The sequence below is a fragment of the Scyliorhinus torazame genome, chromosome 14 (assembly GCF_047496885.1).
Source record: "Scyliorhinus torazame isolate Kashiwa2021f chromosome 14, sScyTor2.1, whole genome shotgun sequence".
Lineage (NCBI taxonomy): Eukaryota > Metazoa > Chordata > Chondrichthyes > Carcharhiniformes > Scyliorhinidae > Scyliorhinus > Scyliorhinus torazame.
The window spans coordinates 45058483-45081921 of record NC_092720.1 but is presented as its reverse complement, the minus strand read 5'-3'; the positions used below and the strand labels follow the sequence as shown (position 1 = coordinate 45081921).

At 45.4% G+C, this 23439-nt stretch overlaps 1 protein-coding gene across 4 annotated transcripts in view; it reads left to right on the top strand.

Moving 5' to 3' along the window:
• Positions 1-23439, top strand: part of sphkap (SPHK1 interactor, AKAP domain containing) — a 667284-nt gene that overhangs the window by 612737 nt on the left and 31108 nt on the right. For 3 of the 4 annotated variants that reach the window (XM_072474074.1, XM_072474075.1, XM_072474077.1), the window contains 4 exons: positions 11503-11562; positions 12802-12936; positions 14655-14967; positions 17732-21491. In XM_072474074.1, the coding sequence (XP_072330175.1) occupies positions 11503-11562; positions 12802-12936; positions 14655-14967; positions 17732-21491 (4268 nt within the window). The remainder of the gene's footprint in view (positions 1-11502; positions 11563-12801; positions 12937-14654; positions 14968-17731; positions 21492-23439) is intronic. The other variant, XM_072474078.1, reaches the window with a different exon arrangement.

The window sequence follows — 23439 nt, the reverse complement described above, 5'->3', positions numbered from 1 at the left end:
GCTATCAAGTGGGACTCTTGTTTTTGTTGGGCAGTGAATGTCCCATCGAGGCCGTGTTTACCCCATTTCCTGCACTGACAAGCTCAGCTCGTCAGTGCAGGAAGAGATGGGGGTGCCATTTTTAAATGCCACCCCGAGCTCCCGACCCCCCTTGACATCCCCTCCGTGGCCTCAGAACACCCCTCCCAATGCCTAATTTACCTTTTAAGGGGTCCTCGAGCCCCTCCTTCAATCCACCTCAGAAGGGGAAGACACCCCCTGGAACCTGGGCAACTTGGCACTGCCAGCCTGGCACCCTTGCAACTACCCAGGGGCCTCTGATGGCCTGGGACACCCCCACCCAGGAGCTGTTACGCCTGGTCCATGCTTGTGTGAACCAGTGCGAAATGGCGCCATGGCGAGGTCTCCAGAAGCAGGCATTCGATCCCAGGCCTCAGGCGCTGACATTTAAATGAGCCCAAAGGTGCTGGGTGAGATCCAGGTTGCGACATTTCACGAGATCTAATGAGATCTCGTGAGACATTCCGAGCATCGTAAACTCTTGCGCGATTTAACGGCCTTGCCACGTCAAAGAGGCCGTTTGATCGCGCCTCAAATCTAAATACAATTTGTTCCATAATCTGCTATTCACTGCCATCTGGCCATCACTCCAACCTATTCGGTGTTCTAATCTATATCCTAAGCTATACTGTTTACTGTGATTTACCCTGCTCACTGTTTGCACACTTATCTGCTCTGCACTAGAATCTGGGTCGGAGAATCGCCGGGGGCTGGCGTGAATCCCGCCCCCGCCGGTTGCCGAATTCACCGGCACCAGGGATTCGGCGGGGACAGGAATCGCGCCGCGCCGGTTGGCGGCCTTCCCCCCCCCCCCACCCCCCTGTGATTCTCCGGCCCGAATGGGCCGAAGTCCCGCTGCTAGAATGCCTGTCCCGCCGGCGTGGATTAAACCACCTCTCTTACCGGCGGGACAAGGCAGCGCGGGCGGGCTCCGGGGTCCTGGGGGGGCCGCAAGGTGATCTGGCCTGGGAGGGTGCCCCCACGGTGGCCTGGCCCGCGATCAGGGCCCACCGATCCGCGGGCGGGCCTGTGCCGTGGGGGCACTCTTTTCCTTCCGCCTTCACCACGGTCTCCACCGTGGCGGAGGCGGAAGAGACTCCCTCCACAGCGCACGCGTGGGGATGTCGTGAGCGGATGCTAACGCTCCCGCACATGCGCCGCCCGGAGATGTCATTTCCGCGCCAGTTGGCAGGGCAACAAAGGCCTTTTCCGCCAGCTGGCGGGGCGGAAATCAGTCCGGCGCAGGCCTAGCCCATCAACGTTAGGGCTCGGCCCCCCAAGATGTGGAGGATTCCGCACCTTTGGGGCGGCGCGATGCCGGACTGATTAGCGCCGTTTTTGGCGCCGGTCGGCGGACATCGCGCCGATACTGGAGAATTTCGCCCCTGCTTTTAATTTAATGCCCCAAAACAATTCCTCTGTTATAATCTGTTAGAAATATATATTTTATGGAATGTAAGCATCACTGCCATTTATTGCTCATTCCTAATATATGAATGGCATGCTAGGCCATTTCACAGGGCAGTTAAGAATCAACCGCATTGCTATGGGTCTAGAGTCACATGTAGGTCAGACTGGGGGAGGACAGCAGATTTCCTCCTCAAAGGAAATTTGTAAACAAAATGGATTTCCATGGTAATCGGGTAATTTCGTGATCGCCATTATTGAGACCAGGACCTGGATACTCTGACCTCCCCCTCCAGTAGGACCTTCCAGTCCCATCAAAGTGAAGGGAGGTTTGAATGGCCGGCCACATCTGCCTCGGTGGGATCCGCCGCACAGGGGGCCGGAAGACCCTGGTCTAGCTTTTTAAAAATTCTAAATTTTGATTAATTAACCGAGTTTAAATTCCACCAGCTGCCATAGTGGGAATTGAACTCATGTCTCCAGAGCATTAGTCTGGCCCTTTTGTTCAGTGACATTGTACTATGTCACCATTTACTTAAATATTAATTTAATATGCTCTGCGGTTTAATTTTACTCCATGTGCAGAATTTGACAGTCCCCTGTCAGCAGGTTCACAGATTGAAGGGACAGTCAAATAGGGAGGCTTTGCATCTTGGCCACAACTTCCCTGCCTAATTCCATTGCTATTAACATAAGACTTGAGAGCATAAGAATGGCATGGTGTTTATTAAAATTAAATTTCACTTGTACATACTTCACATTCCATTAGTTTCAATTTATTCATGTGTCCATCATTGTTATTTGGTGAAACTAGCTAAATTTACTGGCCTGTCTCTAGATTGGCATGCATTTATGGTTACAGAATTATGGTTGCATTTCCTTTATTATGGAAGAACCAGGGCGCGATTTTCCCGAAGAATGAGTGTCATTTCAGGGGGGGCATCAAGGGTTGATTGCTCTCTCTTTCTCTCTCTCCAAGTGCCCTCTCGGCACTGGAAATTGGAGAGTACTTCACTTCATATTACCTAAATTCTGTGGCTGACTCACAAAATTAAGGGTTTCTTTAAAATCGTTTGCACCATGCATGTTGCTATCGTGACTTTGGGCGCAATCCTCCGGCCACGCTGCACCAGAAAAGCAGCACACAGTGCAGTGTGGCCGAGGGAATTGGAGGCCCTTCATGCCCTTTGGAAAGGGTGGTGCCCTTGCACTGATGGTGCCACCTGGGCACCCTGGCAGTGCCACCCTGGCAGTGCCCCTGGATGCCAGCCTGACACTTTCAAGATGCCCAGGTTGGCACTGCCAAGGTGTCAAGCTGACTTTTTTTCGCACGCATGATCGGGCCGGGATTGTCTGCCGTGAGTGTTGGAGAGTGCGGGAGGGCCGAGGGTCCCTCCCATGTTGCGTTCGGGCTTTGGGCGGGTGGAGGGCGGGGGTGAGGTCAGGGATTCTTTTGTGGGCCTCGGAGATTGGGACGCCATTTAAAAATGGTGCCCCAAGCTCTCGTTACAATGGGGAGTTCCGGCGAGCAGAGTTCCCCATTGTAAAAAACGGGACTACGTGCGGCCTCGGTCACGCGTTCCCTGTTCAGGCCCCTTATTTAAAGTGAATTGCAGTGAATAGCCATGTGTTTCTCAGGGACTTTGTTCCCTTTTGGGAAGATTGCACTGTTTATTTGTATTTATGAACTGACTCCGTCACAGCCAGTCTTCACTCCATGTTGTATAGGTTGCTGGCTGCCTTCATCTAATTCAGCACTCTAGACAGCACCACTGGGATTTGTCACATGGTAATTCTAATGAAGCACAGGTTGTGGTGCAGGGACCAATATCCAAGGCTACAGAAAACACTATCACTGATGGGTACGAATTTCCACAGATTAGAGATGGTCCTTCTGTACAAATACCCCAATTATATTTCATATCTTTGTAAAAGGTGATCATTTTAAAAAGGAGAGGGGAGCACAGCACCATTCATATACCGAAGGATTGTGATGGGTATAAAGCTGATGTGGGATTAAGGTAGTTGGGTCCAGAGACAAGAAGGGAGGCAGAATAATGTGGCTCACGTGTAGGGCTCAATTTTAGGTAAGTAAATAATTCTATTATAAATTAGGCTCTCAACAGTAAATGACTGTGGGTATAAGAAATTATTCTCCCAAGTTTGCATATAGACCCTTTTTGTTCTTGAAACTTGGATATTTGGTTAATTTTAATCACATACTGATCTTACTCTTTCCGCCTACCTCTCAAGAACAGGCGTAATATGGTACAATCATCATACTCTGCAGTAGTATTATCACAGTAACCCTTTTAGTCATCCATTAGTGCCATTTCATCTTGTTAAACTATTTTATTAATGTTGTTAATTTTTATTGAAATCAATGTCTATTATTAAAAAAGCAATATGCGGCAGAGTGATTAAAAGGTTGTAATTGCAAATGCTGCTTCAAATGATGTCCATAAATCTAGAAAATTTAATTTTCATTTGAAGACTTCATCCATAGGCAAAACCATCTGTAATTGAACTTGTGATTTATAATTGCAGTCGTGTATTTTCTTACAGAATTGCACAAGATATACTTTACATTGGCTTGATCTCAGTTCCTGCCCCAGTCCCAGCCTTTTTCCAATAGGCTATCAGTTCCCTCGCCCGAGCTGTTAGCCCTCCTGCCACAGCTGTATCAACCAAGAGATTGGCACTGCACAAGTGCTCAGGTTTTCATTTTAAAGCTTCATTAAGCAGCTGTCTACATCAGCACATCTGAATACAACTCACGCCGCCCTCATCTGGAGGCTCAGCTAGATGGTAGGAAGTTGAAGAACTGCTGACAGATCTCTCTGAAGATTTAGGTCTGATTGATACCAAGTCTTCAGCAGTGCCCATTCTATCTAAAGAAATATGCTGCTGGTCGAGAATCTAGTCCAAGGGCTGAAAATAGCTATTTATTTCTCAGGATATTGCTTGCTGCTGTAAAATGACTTGCCTTCAGAGAAATGGATGCTTATTTAACTGAGATTTCAAAATAATCGATATCATAATCCTGATTTCATGGAGATAAAGAATCTTGTTCCCGGTGAGTTTTGAATGTGAAATTTACCAGGCAGGCTCAAACATGGCGGTTTGAAGCAACTGCAAACTTCAGGGCATTGTACTCACTCCTCCCATGAGGAAGGAAAGGAAGGGGAGAAAGAAGGCTAAAGAGAAAGATCTTCCTGTAGATCTCAAGATCAGTAAACTGCCATGGATTAGTAAAGCAATGTTTGCAAAGTGCAACACCATCATTTAACCTGTGGCAATTTAGCAAATATTAACTTTAGAGGGCACAACACTGTTACTGAGTGTCTTGATACTGGAGTGCAAATGATAATAGGTGACAACCGTTTGGGCATCAAGTCTACTCATTGATCCAAAGGCAATTCAAGCAAAAAGGGAAATACAAGTTGAATCCAAGTAAAGCAGAGTCCTGCCTTTCTTGAGGATAAACCAGCAAGGTTGGATCTTTTAGATGCCTGAGTAATAGGGATCATAGGCGGGATTCACTGACCCCCCGCCGGGTCAGAGAATCGCCAGGGGGCGGCGTGAATCCCGCCCCCCACCGGCTGCCGAATTCTCCAGCGCCGGAGATTTGGCGGGGGCGGGAATCATGCCGCGCTTGTCGCCAGCCTCCCCCCTGCGATTCTCCGGCCCGCAATGGGCCGAGTTCCCGCCTGTTTTTGCCGGGTCCCGCCGGCTTAAATCAAGGTAGGTCCCTACCGGTGGGACCCAGCTCCGTGGCCAGCCTCCAGGGTCCTCGGGGGCGCGGGGCGATCTGGCCCCGAGGAGTGACCCCACGATGGTCTGGCCCGCGGTCGGGGCCCACCGATCCGCGGGCGGTCCTGTGCAGTGGGGGCACTCTATTCCTACACTCCGGCCGTGTAAGCCTCCGCAATGGCCGGCACGAAGGTGAACCCCCTGTGCACACGCAGGGATGACGTCAGCAGCTGCGGATGCTCCCGCGCATGCGCGGACCCGCGCACTCCGGCGGCGTCCTAGCCCCGAAGGTGCGGACGATTCCGCACCTTTGGTGCGGCCCGACGCCGGAGTGGTTCCCGCCACTCCACTGCGCCGTTTCTGCCCGCCCCGCCAGTTCCCGGAGAATCCCGCCCCAGGGATTCCCAGGGGGGCTTCCCGAGGTTTGAGAGTGGGGGGGGGGGGGCTTAAAAATAAAGGGTGTCCTGAAACGGGGGTGGAGAGGAGAAGATCTGGGCTGCCTGACAAAATGGCACCCCGATCTGCTGAAGCTCAGTGCTCAAGCTCACAGCAGGAAATCCCTCAAAGTGCGGCCTCAGTGGGGAGAAACCCCCCCGTGGCCAAAACAAATGGCAAAGTGCCATTGGATAGCGGGATGTTTCTCAATACTGCAGCCACCGACAAACATCCCGATAAACGTGCCGTTCAGCGGACTTTAACATGAGTCCGCTGAATCGGGCCCGATGTCTAAATGCCCAATAAAGCTAATAAAGCACTTTAGAAGTGTAGTGTAGTACCCTCAATAACGACACAATAGGGTAGAACGGTAAAGAAGGTTTTAATAAGCTGCGAACTAGCCTGATGCCGAGACGGGTGCTTACTGGGTGCCGCCTACAGAGCAGCCCCTTATATACCACTCCCTGGTGGGCGGAACCGGAGGCGGAGTCCCCCAGGGTTCCAAGCCTGGTCTTAAAGGGGACATCACCTACATGATAAGGGTACAGTAACACAGTAACCATTCATCACATGTAGTCAGTGTTGTAATAGAGGAAATGTGACAGTCAGTTGCATACAACAGTCTCCCACAAACAGCTGTGTAACAGTTAACAGGAATCCTGTTTTTATTATGTTGATTGTGAGATAAATATAGCCCAGGATGCCAGTGATAACTCCCTTACTCTTATTCAAAATGGTGTCACCTTTTACATCCACCCGAGCAGGCAGATAAGGCTCCGATTTAATGACTCTTCCAAAAGCCAGCGGCCCCAACAGTGCAGCACACCATCAGTACATCACTGATGTGCCAACTTTGACTTTTGAGTTTAAGTCCTGGAGTGAGACGCAAATCTGGAACCTTGTGACTCATAGGCAAGAGTGCTATCAATTGAACTACAAATAATATAGATAAAATGTATGAACATGGATGGAAAGCAAATAACAAGAAACAATGCCACTAAATTCAGAATAATTGAGATGTGATAAATGTAACATAATTAGGATGGGCCCAAGGTGCTAAATTATAGAGCATGTACTGAATGGGTTCATTGAACCCAACAGTCCTGTAAATGGGTGAACAGAAATAATTCATCAAAATTTAATGCATCATTACCTGTGGGATAAATGGTCAAAATCAGGGACATTTAATTTATTGCACATAATCCCAGACACTTAACCCAACGCTCATTTTTATACTATTTTCTGTAAATCATGGCTTGTACGTTGACCCAGCATGTAAGATGACCCCATTTTTCCTGTTGCAAATATCCTGTTTTTCTGTATATTCGGTGTATAAGTCGACCTTTTCAGCCACGGGATGCTATGTTCACTTGAGTAGTCAGTTCAGTTTTTCACCCCGCGAATGGATGTTTTGCTTAATGATGCCTTACAACTGGGCACAAGGGATCAAGCAGGCTTGTACTGTTAACATGCGCGGGGGTTTAATACACGCCCATACTTTGCGTCGGATCCTGATGATATTTCAAACTGGTGACCAGCCACACCCATGCCAGGGATTCATTTTCTTATTTGTGATACATGATTGCAATGCCTGGTTTAAAAAAACGTATGAGAAAATATTATTCAGCCCACTAAGCTCATCTTCCTATTATGGCAGTTTTCCCTCTCACTGTGGGGACAAGCAATATTTTATACGTACACAACATTTATAGGACTGCTTTTCTTCTAGGTTTTCCATTGTAGTGGCAGTTCAGGTAAGGACAGGTGTATTCCAGGATATGATGTCAAGAAACGGCTGAAGGCACTGGATACTGCAAAGGCTATGAGCCCTGACAATATTCTCGCAATAGTACTGGAGGCTTGTGCTCCAGAACTTGCCGCCCCTAGCTAAGCTGTTCCAATACAGATACAATACAGATACAATACTGGCATCTACCCAGCAACATGGCAAATTGCCCAGGTATGTCCTGTACACAAAAGCAGAATAAATTCAAGCTGCCCAATTACTGCCCCATCAATCTACTCTCGATCATCAGTAAAGTGACGGAAGGGATATTCAAAAGTGCTGCAGCGGCACTTACTCTGCAATTACCTGCTCACTGAAGTCCAGTTTGGGTTCTGCCAGGGTCACTCAACTCCTGACCTCATTACTGCCTGGGTTCAAACATGAACAAAGGAGCTGCACTTCAGAGGTGATATGAGAGGGAGAGCCCTTGACATCAAGGCAATATTTGACTGAGTATGGCATCAAGGAGCAAATCTACTGTGGATGGGAATCAGGGGGGAAATCTCTGCTCATTGGAGTCATACCTGGCTCAAAGGAAGATGGCTGTGGTTGTTGGAGTTCAATCACCTCCGATTCAGGACATCACTGCAGGAGTCCCTCAGGATAGTGACCTAGACCCAACCATTTTCGTCACTGAGCTTTGTTTCATCATAAGGTCAGAAGTGGGGATGCTCGCTGATGATTACATCATGCTGAGCACTAGTCTCAACTTCTCAAATACTGAAGCAGTCCATGTCCAAATGCAGCAATACCTGGACAATATCTAGGCTTGGGCTGAGAAGTGGCAAGTTACATTTGCACCACACAAGTGCTAGGCAATGACCATCTCCTAAAAGAGGGAATCTAACCATTGCCCCTTGACATTCAATTACATTAACATCGCTGAAACCCGCACTATCAACATCCAGAGGGTTACTATTCCACTGGACTAGTCATATAAATGCTGTGGCTACAAGAGCAGGTCAGAGGCTAGGAATCCTGCAGTGAGCAACACACCTCCTCGCTTCCCAAAGCCTGTCCACTATCTACAAGGCACACGTCAGGAGTGTAATGGAATACTCTCCACTTGCCTGGATAAGTGGAGCTCGAGCAACACTCAAGAAACTCAACACCATCCCAGACAGAGCAGCCCGCTTGATTGGCACCCTTCCACAAACATTCTATTCTCCCCCCCCCCCCCCCCCACCCCCCCACCCCCACCCCCCCACCCCACCGACACACAGTAGTAGCAGTGTGCATCATCTACAAAATACACTGTAGGAACTCATCGAGGTACCTTAAACAACATCTTCCAAACCCACGACCAATACTATCTAGAAAGTCAAGGGCAACAGATACATGGGATGTTTTCTCCCCCCCCCCCCCCACCTCCCTCCACCACCACCACCACCCCCAAGCCATTCACTATCCTGACTTGTAAATATATCGTTGTTCCTTCACTGTCACTGGGTCAAAATCCAGAGATTCCTCCCTAACAGCACTGTGGTGTACCTACACCACATAGGCTGCAGCGGTTCATGAAGGCATCCCACCACCACCTTCTCAAGGACAATTAGCGATGGGCAATTAGGACTGGCCAAAAATACTGGTCTAGCCAGTGACCTTCCCACCCCATGATTGACCTTTTTAAAAATGTCAATGATCATTAAATTTAATATGATTTATTTCCTGTCCTATGGTCACCATAACCAGTAATGTTAATGTGGTTTGGCCAAACAAATTGCTATGAGAGGATGGGGTTTTGAAATTTTAAAATAACATAGGTGAATTCTTCACATGGCTCGGGCAGAATGCCATGATCCACTGGGGCAGGCAGCCAAGGCCTGCAGCAATTTTCCACCTGCTTCGAGGCAGATTCCACAATGCAAGATGGAACTCTCCTGCGCAGAACTCGCCCGAGCAGAAACTTATAGCCAAGTTCCGCACACATGAGTATGGCCACAACCGGGACCTTGGATTCATGTTGCATTGCATTCACCCCTACCATCTGGCCTGAGATTGCGAAATCCTACCAACTGTCCTGGCTTGAGACAATTCACATCTCTTTAACCCGGGACCCCCCTCTCTGGATCTGTAAAGACTTAATTATCTGCAAATGCTCGCATTCAAAGTATCGTCTTCCATCTTTGACTTTGTCTATGTAAATGTTTCTGGAACCTACCTCTTCATTCACCTGAGGAAGGAGCAGTGCTCCGAAAGCTAGTGATTTGAAACAAACCTGTTGGGCTTTAACCTGGTGTTGTAAGACTTCTTACTGTGCCCACCCCAGTCCAACTCCAGCATCTCCACATCATGACATTTTAAGCACAATCATGTTTACTTTTAAAAATGTTAAAAAGGTGCCTTATTGTTCCAAAGATTGTCCCTGGGTCATATCCAAAAAGGTACCTTACTTTCCCAAAGGAAAACCCTGGCTCTCCAAATGAATGCACCAAACTCAGTCCACCTTTTACCTGATCTATTGCGCATTCACTCCTTATTTTACAATTCTGGCCAACCAGATTTCTATTTCTGTGATTAAAATGGTCAGCTGCCTCCATAAACTGAGCAGACTTGAACCCCAGCTCCAATCCCACCCCCATAAAAATAGGAAATGCCATGTTCAGGGTGGGGCTTAGGATATCCAGCCATTTCCAGGAATCTTACAATGTCAGAGAGACTGTTTTTTTCCCTGATTTCTACATAAGCAGCATGGTAGCATTGTGGATAGCACAATTACTTCACAGCTCCAGGGTCCCAGGTTCGATTCCGGCTTGGGTCACTGTCTGTGCGGAGTCTGCACATCCTCCCCGTGTGTGTGTGGGTTTCCTCCGGGTGCTCCGGTTTCCTCCCACAGTCCAAAGATGTGCAGGTTAGGTGGATTGGCCATGATACATTGCCCTTAGTGTCCAAAATTGCCCTTAGTATTGGGTGGGGTTGCTGGGTTATGGGGATAGGGCGGAAGTGTTGACCTTGGGTAGGGTGCTCTTTCCAAGAGCCGGTGCAGACTTGACGGGCCGAATGGCCTCCTTCTGCACTGTAAATTCTATGATAACCATATTCAACCATTCAATCTCATTATTACGTATAAACCTAGAACTTAACTTTCCTTTTGATGCTGCCTGTTGACTTTTGTACTTTCCTCTTTCTTCTGCCAAATTCATTTAAATTTAATATTTTATATTCCCTTGCATTTGTATGGTGCCTTCCATAATCTCATAATGTCCCAAATCACTGTACTGTCAAATAAATGCTCCCCAAGTGTCGTAATGTAGAAACAATGATGGAAGCGGAATCAATAACTTTCAAAGAGAATTGGATAAGTGCTTGAATGGGGAACATTTGATGGGGAAAGGACAGGGAAGTGGGACTAATTGGATAGCTCATTCAAAGAGCTGATACAGGCATGAAGGATTAAATGTGTCCAAAAGAGACAATGCTGTTTCAGTCTATGATTCAAGTCTATGATTCTTCCAGTCTATAAAGCGTACCTGCTCTAATATTTTGTCATAGTTCACACATTTTACACTTGGAAACATTATTTCCCTTGCCCTCACCCTCGCAGTGTTGAGCAGATCAAGCATGTAATGTCAGAAGGGGAAAAAGGTGGTAACCAACTACAGCAGCTCCACCCTACGCCACAATGTATTGAAGAAAAAACATGTATGTATAGGATTTTGCTGGTGCGATGACTACAATTGAACAGGGTGTATTATAAAGCACTGCCATAATTTCTGGAAACTAACAGTCTTCTGACGAAATAGAGGTGAGTTTGCATTTGCGCTCCCAGCAATTTAAGTCCATGTGCCACAAAGCTTAAATTAGGAAAACGCGTACAACTGTGCATATGGTTCACTTTTAGAATATCAATTTTGGTGACTTAGTTGGTCTGTTTCCTCCCCCGTCCCACAGCCACCCCATGACAGCTGCAGTAAGCTCAGACTTGTCATCTCCTGCCCACTCACAGCTCAGTCTTGATTAAAAAGCTTTGCTCTAATTAGCTGGCCTGATGGCCGGAAAGTCTTTGTCAAACTTTGAACATGAATGTCCTTGAGCTGAATTCAATTGATTGTTTTCTCTAGATCTGTTTTGTAAATCTTGACGGAGTGGATGCAAAAAGCAACAGTAAGGAATTTCAACAGGTAAGAGAACTTGGTAAAATTATTCTTATGAAAACTGAGGCACAGAAATTACTTACTTGGCTGAATTTAGCCTATTTATGTTAACAGTCTTATTAAAATAACGAGGAAGGAAAATTAATTTGAACATATCAACCACTTAGTCCCTGAAATCATTCAATTCTGTGAGTGAGAGGTAGGACCAAAATCTGACTATTCTCTGTTAACTTGCTATTAATTACATTTTTACCCTGAATTAAATCAATTTTATTCACTAAATCCTGTATAGTTCTGAAAAATGCAGTGAAATAGAAAATTCTAGGCCAATGTCATCCTGGCATGTTGTCTATCAGTGAAAGGGTTAAGCATTGCTATTGCAGGGAGTCTCAGCAAGATACGGAATATGAAAATATGTCCCCTCCGTGCTACTTTGTCAAATAATAACTAACAGGGAATTACAAGGAACCCCTATATATCATCAATTAACAGCAATTTCACACATGATTACATGACTTTAATAGGTTCACCTAACAATTGATTTGTAGATGCAGGAAACAGCAACAGAAATGCACTGTGATCTGAGCGATTCTGAGGTCCCCACTAACTAAAGCTCGAAAAATGAACACAGCCGCACATGATGAACTTGGGGTAGTAAATACAGAAAGATCTGTCTCATATCTTCTACCATATCTTGACCTGCTGTATTTTGAGTAGTGCCCCTTGGATCTCCTCCTGGCACATCTTAGACTCAGGGAAGGTCAGGTACAATGATCCTCTGAAATGCTCTAACATTGTTCTTTAGCCAAGAAAGGGGAAGGGGGATGAATTAGTCACTTTACCTACAAATTCTCAATCTTCACACAGGAATAAAATATAGAAAACTATTCCTAACACTGACGTCTTTCACCCTGATGACCAAAATAAGCTGCGTAGCTGATTGCTAATGTCGCAAACAGCACTATGCTAGCCTGTAAGGTCTTCGCTTCATCCCTTGATGTTTTAGGTTTGCTAATCTTGGCTAGGGTAGCAATTAAATCTTATTATTAGCTTCTGTATCCCTGAGCCTTCGAGAGAAAATACATCAGTCACAGTATCTACTTCTGTTTTTGACAACAATACCTCGTAATTATATAATGCCTCTTTACATAGCAGAACGTCGCAAGGTGTAGTGACGTGAGCGCAAAGGTATGATTGAATAGACGGATGATGTGTTGAAAAAATATTATAAGCCTCTTTTGTTTGTCTGTGCTTTTCCTTATTTAGAAATTAGTTACTGTGTCCCCCGATCTCCCATACCTCATCAATTCTTTAAATGTTTGCCAAATGAAAGATAATGAACTCATCCTTGTGAGTGGATTAATTTCTCCAAGAAGCCACGGCAGTTCCGATAATTCCCAGGTATGGAGCTTGTGGTTTTCAGTGGGAAAATACCTCAATGGTTAACCTGGTTGATTCTATGATGTGTGACTATGTCAATGGCCAAATGTAGGAACTTTCTGCAGACTGAAAAACTATAGTTATTTTTCACCGAATGAGAAACAAGTTATTTGGAAGGATTCTATCAAAGTAAATGGTTGGAGGTAGGAGAAAGAAGAGATGAGATTACACCACGAGAAGTGAAAATCATTGATAATGATTACTAACAATAAGTTGGTTCCAAGACAATTTAATAATTCCTATTTATCAGTCTACTCTGAAGATGCATTTGGATGATTTTGATCCTAAGGATTCATCTGCTGGTGCTCAGATCAACAGCACAGTTTCATCAACATTCCTTCAAATAAATGACAGTATTGCAATCGCTGCTTTGCTAACCAGAGTAAATAAACAGCTACACAGTGAACCTGTTAAGAGAATGTTCGTCACAGTACCATCTCTTGAAATTCCTTTCTACTTAAGTGTCTTGAGAGTTTTATGTTTTAATTAGATAAACCATATTTGCATAATAATTTGTGCTGCATCATTATCACTTTAGTTAGTTGGCACACATTTTTAATTTTTAATTGTGCATCTTTGGAATCTGCTGCAAATGCTTTTCACTTTAATTTACTGGTGGTGAAAGAACCATTCATTTAAACTAATGAAATCTAAATTTTAAAATGAGCAAAAAGGGACGCATTTTCCCCTGCTTTATCAATATTCAATGTGAATGAGCTGTAACATGTATATTCGAACATTATGGCTTTAAGAGTTTAAGGATATTCATTAATATCATTAAAACACAAAATACAGATGTTGGTTTTATGGTGCTTCATTTCAGGAAGGTGGCATTAAAATTTTATTTATCGTTTTCGCTAAATGTTAAGAGGCAGCGTAGACATCCAACAATTGGGAAAATGAGGTGAAAATTCATCATTCTTACTTTTTATCAGTGGAATGTGTTATAGGACAGGCCCCGATGAGTTAACTCTGTAGCATAATGGGTTTATAGTATGGTAATGAGATAGTAATGTGTATCATGATGTAACATTGACATCAGCAGCCATCTAACAGCAGTTGGAGGCTTTGGGCTGGATTCTCTGACCCCCCCCCCTCTTTCCCCCTGCAGCCTCGACCCTCCGCGGCGTGTTTTCTGCACGTGCAGCCAGCTCACCAGTGGCCATTGGTGGGATCTTCCAATCCCTCCGATGTTTAATGTGTTTTGAGTGACTCGCCCACCGCATATCCTGCATATAGAGTAAAGAAAGTAATTCTGAATAAACATACCTGAGTCAGCCCTAAATCACTAATGAGCAAGGGGACATTCCTCCCTGCCTGCTGTGCTCCCTCGCATGTCAGAGGGCATGTTTGCAGAACACAAGCGCTCCCCACTGGGCGCCTTGCAGATCCACAGTGGAAATGGTCCTGAGCCAGTTTCCTGGCAGCTTTGCTGGACTTCCAGTTGACCTATGCTGGGAGTGTGCCACTGCCCCATGAACATTCATATGACTTAATCCAACAAATGCATGAAAATGCCCTGTACTACGCCAGTAAACTTGCCAAATATTCCCAGCCAATCCTCATAGAATAATGCAGCTTTTAACATTCCTTATCTTAAACTGACTGGTTTTCAAATAATTGTCCTGTGTGAGTACATTCAAAGCCATTGATTTTAATTGATAAAAATCTGTTTTTAGGGTCTTCATCCCAATCATTCGGAAGATGACTGTTTCTCTCCTCTCCCACCATCGGCCAGATCACCAGATGTCTGTTTAGTTCAATCAGCCAGGAAGTGCAGGAAGAATGACATGGCCTGCGTCATTTATGAAATAAACAAATGTATGATTGGCTTGGACTATGTCAAAGGAAAGAAAATACATCTTCATAGCACCACCAATTGCAAGTCAGGGGATGACACCAATTGTTCTGTATCATCCATTGAGGAGGACTTTCTCACAGCCTCTGAGCACTTTGATGATGAGGAAATTGAAGCTAGCAATATCTTAAGTGGTAAGGGGGTACTTTAACTCAATATTTATCATGTTTATATAAAGTTTGGTGCTCCTCACTTGAATTCGGATTTGATGCTAAAACTACAATCGGAACTGAAGAAGGTAAAACAAAACTGATATATGTGTGAAGACCATTGTGACCCATAACTTCCAATCTTTGTGGCATTGTGCCTGGGAGGTGTTGTATGATGTGGCATGCCTGTAATGTAAAGTTGCTCGGCAGAGGAAGGGTCAGTGTGGGGCAGGAGACTTGCACTGCCTACAGTACGATGCATAGAATCACACAGTAATATTCTCTGAGACAACACTTTGGAAACAGCCTGCATGGACTAATAGCCCCACGCATGAAAATAATTGGGACCTGTATATAGTTAAATGGAATCGTAGAATCATAGAACCCCTACAGTGCAGAAGGAAGCCATTCGACCAATCAAGCCCATCGACCCTCTGAAAGAGTATCCTACCTAGGCCCACTCCCTTGCCCTATCACCGTAACCCCATGGTCAACCCACCTAACCTGCACATCTTTAGACTGTGGGAGGAAACTGGAGCACCCGGAGGAAACTAGCGCAGACATGGGGAGAAAGTGCAAACTCCGCACAGTCACCTCGGGCCGCAATTGAACCCAGGTCCTTTGTGCAGTGAAGCAGCAGTGCTAACCACTGTGCCACCATGCCGCCCACACCAATATTATGATTACTACCAATACACGGTTCATGTACATCAAACAAATATATAATACAACATGATGTTCAGCGATGGCACCATAACACAACAGGTGGCACCCCAAAGATGCGCTGGCCAAAAAAGAGAAAAAGGAACCCAGCTGCTCATTTTAAGTTCACTTTCCAGCCCCTGGTCTATAATCTTGCAGGATATAGCACTTCATTTGCAGATCCAGATACCTTTTAACGGATTTGAGCATTTCAGCTTCAAACACTAACTTCAGCAGTGAATTCCAGACGCCCACCGCCCTCTGGGTGAAAGAAATGTTCCTCATGCCCCCTTCTGCCAATCACCTTAAATTCATCCCCCTGGTAATTGACCACTTAGCTCGGGGAATCAGGTTTTGTATACATTATCTGGGCCCCTCATAATTCTGTACACCTCAATTAGGTTCCTCTGTTCTCAGGAAATTTACTCTAACTTATCCAATCTCTCCTCAACCTGACTGTGATTGCCACTCCAAAGAAGTTCTGGAAAATTATTTTTTGGGTACATTTAAGGAGGAATCCCACGCAGGCACAGGGAGGATGCGCTAACTCCACACAGTCACCCAAGACTGGAATCGGACCCGGGTTCCTGGCACTGTGAGGCAGTAGTGCTAACCCCAGTGCCACCATCATTAATGAGTTATACTGTAGCACAGACTGATAACAACAGTAGAACACACTAGGGGCTAGGATTAGTGGGGTGCCAGAGGTCCCCACCCAAAGTCACGTGTGGGGTGCACCCAGTGAAAAAGCAATTTACTCCATAGTGATTTAACAGCTGATTAACAATTAATAAACTGGAGGCAGGACTTCTGCCCGTCAGGAACAGGAGGTCCCATCTTAGAGAGCTGCCGGCCTATCAGAGGCTGGCAGTTTTCCACTATTGATAGCACCACTGGGAGCAGTGGCCACTGTGCTATTACACTGGGGCCTTCACCAGGAGCATCTCTGGATCCCTGAAGAAAGGTGGGAGTGTGTGGGATGAGGTAGCAGGAAGAGGGGTGCTGAGAAGTGGGGGAGGCAGGTCGAGATTGAAAGACTGGTGGGGGTGGGAGCAGAAACTGGTTGGGTGTGAGGGGGTTAATGTTGCGGGCAGGGAAACCCAGAGGGATAACACCTTGGCGGTGGGGGGGGGGGGGGGGGGGGTCTTAATGGGCCACAGGAGCTGGTTAAGAAGGGACTCCTGCTGCCCACCACCAGCCTGCGCAGGGAAACCTGCCTGGCTGACCATTTGGCATAGGCCACTGGTGACAGGATTTAAGAGCAACAGCTAGTCCACTGGTTCTCACTCCAACCCGACCGCCCCCACATCCCGCTGGTACAATTGCAGTGGAGGCAGGGTGGGTGGGCAGGTGGCCAGTAGGTCATCCACAGGCTCTAATGTGTGGCCATGAAATCCATCAATGGGGAGCGTTAAATCCAGCTCCAGGAATTGTTTTCTGGCTGGTCCCATTCTGCTCTTGTAACTCCACCGAAGTGCAGATGCAAAAATATTTCTGCTGTGCTTCCGGTGAAATAATGGTGATGGAGTGGAAGCAGCTCTGAGAAAATACTCTGCCAAAGGTGATCACTTAAAATGACTGAAATCAGTACAAAATGGCAGTGTGAGTTTGCTTTCTCTACCAGCCCATCTTTTGGCGGGAAAGTTGCAGGAGCAAGACTTCAAGTTTTTGCTGTCTTCCCACTCACATTATGCACCAGCACATGAAAAACATGACCATCATACTCACTGGAACCAGATGCATTTTGTATCCGTGAGCATGTAGCGTGTACCCACAGAAATCAAAGAAATGTGGCCAACATTAAAGGGATTGTTGGAAGACATTTTGAAAATGACAAATTTAACAATGGTGGCTGAATTTTAGGGCTCAGGTGAACAAGAAAGAGAAAATTGTGTAGATAGAAGATTATTCTTTTTTGTTTATAAATTGCCATATTTGCAACAGATTTTAATTTATATCTCTGTATAAAAGTGCCGATTAAGGGGCAAAGAAAACAGTATAAATCAAAGAGGTATTGTGAACTAAAATTTTGATTTGTTTCCTCTAGATCCTCTGAGGACCAATCATTCAGACCCATCAAGAGACACTAAAAAACCCAAAGGAAAGCCTAGGGGCCTCTTGCATATGCGACAAAACAAAGAAAATGTATTTCTTCAAAGGACATGCAATGCCGAGGATAATTCAGCATCCCGACACACAGGTGGAGAAAGCTCTGAAAATACAGTGCAGACACTTACCTGTGTAAGCAATTGTGTTTCTGGAGAAGGAGATACTGGAAGGCACAATCCAGAAGAAAAAACCCAAGAAGAAACACCCATCTGCAAATCATCTCAAAGCATTGTCTCGGCAAAACATCGAGTGGGGGAAGAGCACAGCTCTTGCACAATGGAATATGTTGGTAAGCACCTTCAGAGCAACTCTCTAGCAGAGTTCCTACATACACAGGACACTGAGGAGAATTCGAATGTGGAGGGCGAATACGCTTCAAACTTAGCAGAATCCGTTTTGCAAGATGCCTTCATCAGACTGTCCCAGTCAGAACCTACTTTTACCACAGAAGCTGCTGTTAGCATCTCTGCAGAAAACCAGGATGCCCTTTCACCCAGCAATACGAAAGAGGATGCAACAAATCTCTTTTGTCCTTGGAACGTCCTTCCCAAAATTGTTATTGTGCAAAGTCCAGACAACTGTGAGAATATTCCGGAATGGCAAGAACCGTTCAGTCCAACAATGGCCTCACGCCTGGACTTGGATCCTTTGAGTGAACCTCCAGCCTGCGATCAGGAACCTGTGGTTGAACAAAAGATTTCTGAGTCAAGTGGATTGCCTCCTGGTTCGGTGGAGTTAGCACTGGTATGTGCAGCTAGTGTTGTGGGAACTATTTCAAGCCCTTGTGTTGCAGAGAGTCTGCAGTTGGACCGAGCTTTATGTGATGCAGATAATTCATCTGGCAATAGAAATGATGAAGGGAAAACGTTATTCAACGAATCTGAATGTCATGAAATGAACTTCTCATTCTCTTCAGCTCTCTTTGGCGTGACCCAGGTGGCCAGTGCCATAGGAATTGCTGGGTTCAATGATGAAGCGGACATTGGTTTTTCAGCTACTTCAAGCGGCCTTCTATCTGCAGCTGAAACCTCCGCTGCAATTACCCTGCACTGCAGCGTGAGTGTTGGCAGCTGTGTAGAAAAATATGCCAGCAACATTGCTGATGTATTGCTCAAAGAAGCAGCCACTGTTCTTACAAAACCAGACCATTACAAAAGTGTTGGTGAACTTATGGAATCCTTGGACAAAAAGTTAATTGAAACAGTGACAAGTCCAAAAGTCTCTCCGTGGGAGGAATTGTCAAGGGATGATTTTGCCCAGAATGTTTCAAATCTAATTCTCCAGCATTCTTTCCAAGAAGCAAATGGAAAAGTAGGAATAGTACATCAGGAACAAGAAAAACATTCAGAAGTGAATCCAACCAGCATATTTATTGAAAGTGCAAATAAGTCTCTCTTCAGCATAATATACTCCACTTGTAGGAAAATCAAGGATGTTGTTAGGTACAATGATCTATCTGTGGTCTTCCAAGAAGATGAGGGATACAACTGGAATGATTTGGATAACATTATCAAGCAGAAGGGTGGGGTTACACTGAATGATCATGGCAACGACAGTTTTGAAGACTTTGGTCAGACAATAGATGTTCTCCCTCTTCAAGAGAGCCTGATGGACTCTGCAATCTCAAACAGAAACAGATCTGAGGGACCGGACTCTTCGCAGCAGGTTAACCTGAACTCAGTGTGGCTTTGCAACAGGCGAGGCAGTGACTGTTCAACCAATGTGCACAATTTGACCGACCAACTGAGATCACGGATTGCCAGTGCTGCCATTGCCAATTATGTTCTCCCACAACATCAGCAGAAAGTGTGTGACAAAGAAGCAAGTTCACATTTCTTCATTGGCACTCATGAGACAGATACTGGGTTTAGTGGTGTTGTGCCAGCACAGATATGTGGTTATACTAACGCACCTGCCGAAACCAGGGAATGTCAGAGAACCAAATCGCAGCCAGAGAAAGAACCAAACTTCCTGACGCTAAATGCACAAAATGCCTTAAGTCCATCTAAATCTTCATTCCATGTTATACAGTCAACAGATACAAACCTGTCAATAAATGGGTTTGCTGACCAGATATCCAAAACAGTTGTTTCCATGGCAACGGAGATGGCAGCCATTTGTCTGGAAAATACAAATGCTAAGCAGCCATGGTTCTGTCCTTGGAAAAGAAAGCTGGGAGACCCTGAAAGATTCATGGTTCCACAGTCATCCTCATCCAGGGTAGTCATGCGGAGTAAAGAATCCCAAACCATGGCTCCAATTGGAAAGAGACTTAAGCCACCCAGACTTAGTGAGATTAAAAGGAAAACGCAAGAACAACCCGAACTGAAGGAAAAGCTGATGAATAGAGTGGTCGATGAATCATTGAACTTTGACGATGCCTTAGAGCCAATAAGCCACTTTGCCAATGAGGTGGCAGCAAAAATAGTAAACTCGGCAGAACTGGCCATGGTAGACTCGGTGAAACAAGGACAGGCGATGACAAAAAATCGGTTGCTGTGTGAGAGGTGGAGCAGGGGAAAGGCATCCAGTTATGAAAGCATTCCGGAAGAGGACCCCGATTCCAGCAGTTCCTGGGCTGCCCTGGGCGCCATGACTATGCTTGGCCAGCCAATAAGCAGGGCCAGTTCCATCTCCAAGCAGTCAAGTTGCGAGAGTATCACTGATGAATTTTCCAACTTTATGGTGAATCAGATGGAGAATGAAGGGTGGGGATTCGATTTGCTGCTGGACTACTATGCCGGTAAACATGCCAGCAATATTTTAAATGCAGCGCTCCAACAGGTGTGCAGGAAAAATGGGCACCTGAGCGTAAATACATCCTGTCTTTCAAAGCAATCCAGCACAGAGAGCATAACAGAGGAGTTCTACAGATATATGCTCCAGGAGCTAGATAAGGAAAGCAAAGAAAACAAATCCTGCAACGATTTGCTCGTGCCCGCTGGGCGAACAGTCATGTGTTTCAGGCAGTCTTCAATGCCCAACAGACGAACACCAGAGGAAAGATTATCGGTAACTCCTCCCATGAAAGCAAACTCCTTTGATGGCTTTGCTCAAAATGATCGCAGGAACACATTGGATATGCACATGGGTGACACGGCATTGTCCACCAATCTCTATAAATCTCTAACAGACTCTTGTTTGTATCGGAAGTGTAAAACTGACCGTATCACCGATATGCTGATAAGTGAAACTTGGTCAAATTCTATTGAGGCCCTCATGAGGAAGAACAAAATCATCCGCAGTGACGCTGACAGTCAGAGTGCGGAGCAGCTCCCAAGCGGAGCCCAGCGCCTGGTTGACCAATATGCCCCCGGGGTAGTCGAGGATGCTGTTAGGATGGAAAAGCTACCCACCGGTAGCCGGCAGGATTCCATTGAAACTGTACCCCACGACTCCGGGACAAGAAACAAAAATCGTGAGACACCCTTTAGGCACAAATTGGAGAAAACACAAACGGTGATTGAAAAAAAGGGTTTCACATCACATGACGCGAAGAAAAAGAAGTTGTCCCACAACCCAAGAGAAGTTCCTTTAATTCATATAGAGGATGATCATAGAGAAGAGATCAAAGAACGCCTTCAGTCAAAGACGGCCTGTAATACCAAGGCATCAACTGAAAAGAGATTGTTGGAAAGGAAACTTCCAGAGGTTGATTCTGAAGGGCATTCTGAGTCTAGTTCTATAACAACCAGCAGGTAAATGACAGATAAGGAGATGACTTTCTGTCTTTTCTCTACCAGCGCAAATTGTGTCCGGTAACAGAATTTAAACTTTTTTTATGCTGTTATAAAACAATGGCAGCTGGCGAGGATCCCGATTTGCGGCACTCCCGGGATTCATCCGGCATGCATGAATCAACGCTGGGCGCAACGCGATCACTGAATCGCGCCCCATACCTCAAATTATTCACATGCGACATCCCAAAATATTTTCTGAAAGGAATTTATTTAATTTGCATTTGAATGAATCAAGGCTTTCTGCTTCCACTATATCTCTCGGAAGTTTGTGCCATAGATTGACCACTCTCCCACTGAAATCTTGTTTCCACAGATTTGCTTTGAATTAGCTCCCTTTCAAGTGCAGGCTGTTTTTCAATCAAACTGTAGCTCCAAACACTGGCTCACCCCTCTCCATGAGACTAATAGTACCATTATGCAGGTTCTCTTGTGTTTCTCCCCCCACTGCCCCCACTGACATGGTGGCTGTCTTTACCACAGCTAACTGAAGACAAATTTAAAGCACATTCTTCTTACTGTCTAAAATCATTCTAAAGAGAAACCAAAATGGGTAATGTTCTTTTGTAAGGCATGTTGGATCTCTGCTTCAGTTATACAAGTGTCCTCCAATCTAGTGAGCTATAAGAGCTGGTAGTAATCCTGGAATCAGTACAACAATCAGCAACATATCATCATGCCAGCTAGAAGCTGCATGTCAGTGAGTGGCAAATGTCCTGTTGTAAAACCTTTAAATATTTCAGTCACTATGATAGCACTTTGAGATGTCTTGCAACTGTGAAAAGGGAAAGCATTTGCATTTATTTAATACTTTTCAAAACCTCAGGAATCCCAAAGTGTTTTGCACATCAATTAAGTCACTGTTGAAATGTAGGGAAATACAACAGCTAATTAGATCACACAACGGGAGTCAGATGTATGTCCAGATAGTCTTTTTTTTTGCAATGTTCGTTGAGGGATAAATATTGGACAGGACAACAGAAGGACTTCCCTACCCGTTTTCAAATCATGCCAAGGGATCTTTTGTGCCCTCTTGAGTGGCAGGGCCTTGGTTTAACAGCTCACAGGCACCTTTGACTATGTGGCACCCCCTAAGCACTGGGCTGGAATACTAACTTTGGTTATTGCTCATCTCTGCACTAGGACTTGAACCCACAACTTGCTGACTCAGCTCAGTGCCAAGGGTGCTACCAATGAAGTAAGGATGACAGCTAATTGTGTTGCACAATGTGATAGTATGATGAAGGTTTACTTCTAGACCTTGACATAAGAACATAAGAACTAGGAACAGGAATAGGCCATCTGGCCCCTCGAGCCTGCTCCGCCATTCAATGAGATCATGGCTGATCTTTGTGGACTCAGCTCCACTCTCCGGCCCGTACACCATATCCCCGAATCCCTTTATTCTTTAGAAAGGTATCTATCTTTTTCTTAAAAATGTTTAAAGAAGGAGCCTCAACTGCTTTACTGGGCAAGGAATTCCAGAGATTCACAACCCTTGGGCGAAGAAGTTCCTCCTAAACTCGGTCCTAAATCTACTTCCCCTTATTTTGAGGCTATGCCCCCTAGTTCTGCTTTCCCCGACCAGTGGAAACAACCTGCCCGCATCTATCCTATCTATTCCCTTCATAATTTTATATGTTTCAATAAGATCCCCCCGCATCCTTCTAAACTCCAATGAGTACAGTCCCAGTCTACTTGACACAGAAGGTTTTCAGGTCTAACAAACCGTATGAAAGAAGTTGCTGCAGTGTTAAGTCTTGAGCTGTCTCCCAAGGAGCCATAACATAATGGTCAGTTAGGATGTTGGTGGAAGGCATAATATACAGAAACCTTCAGGGTTAACACTCTTTAATTCTGGAGAAATGTTCCAATCCTTCAGAGTCCATCCTTGGCATAGAATAGTTTT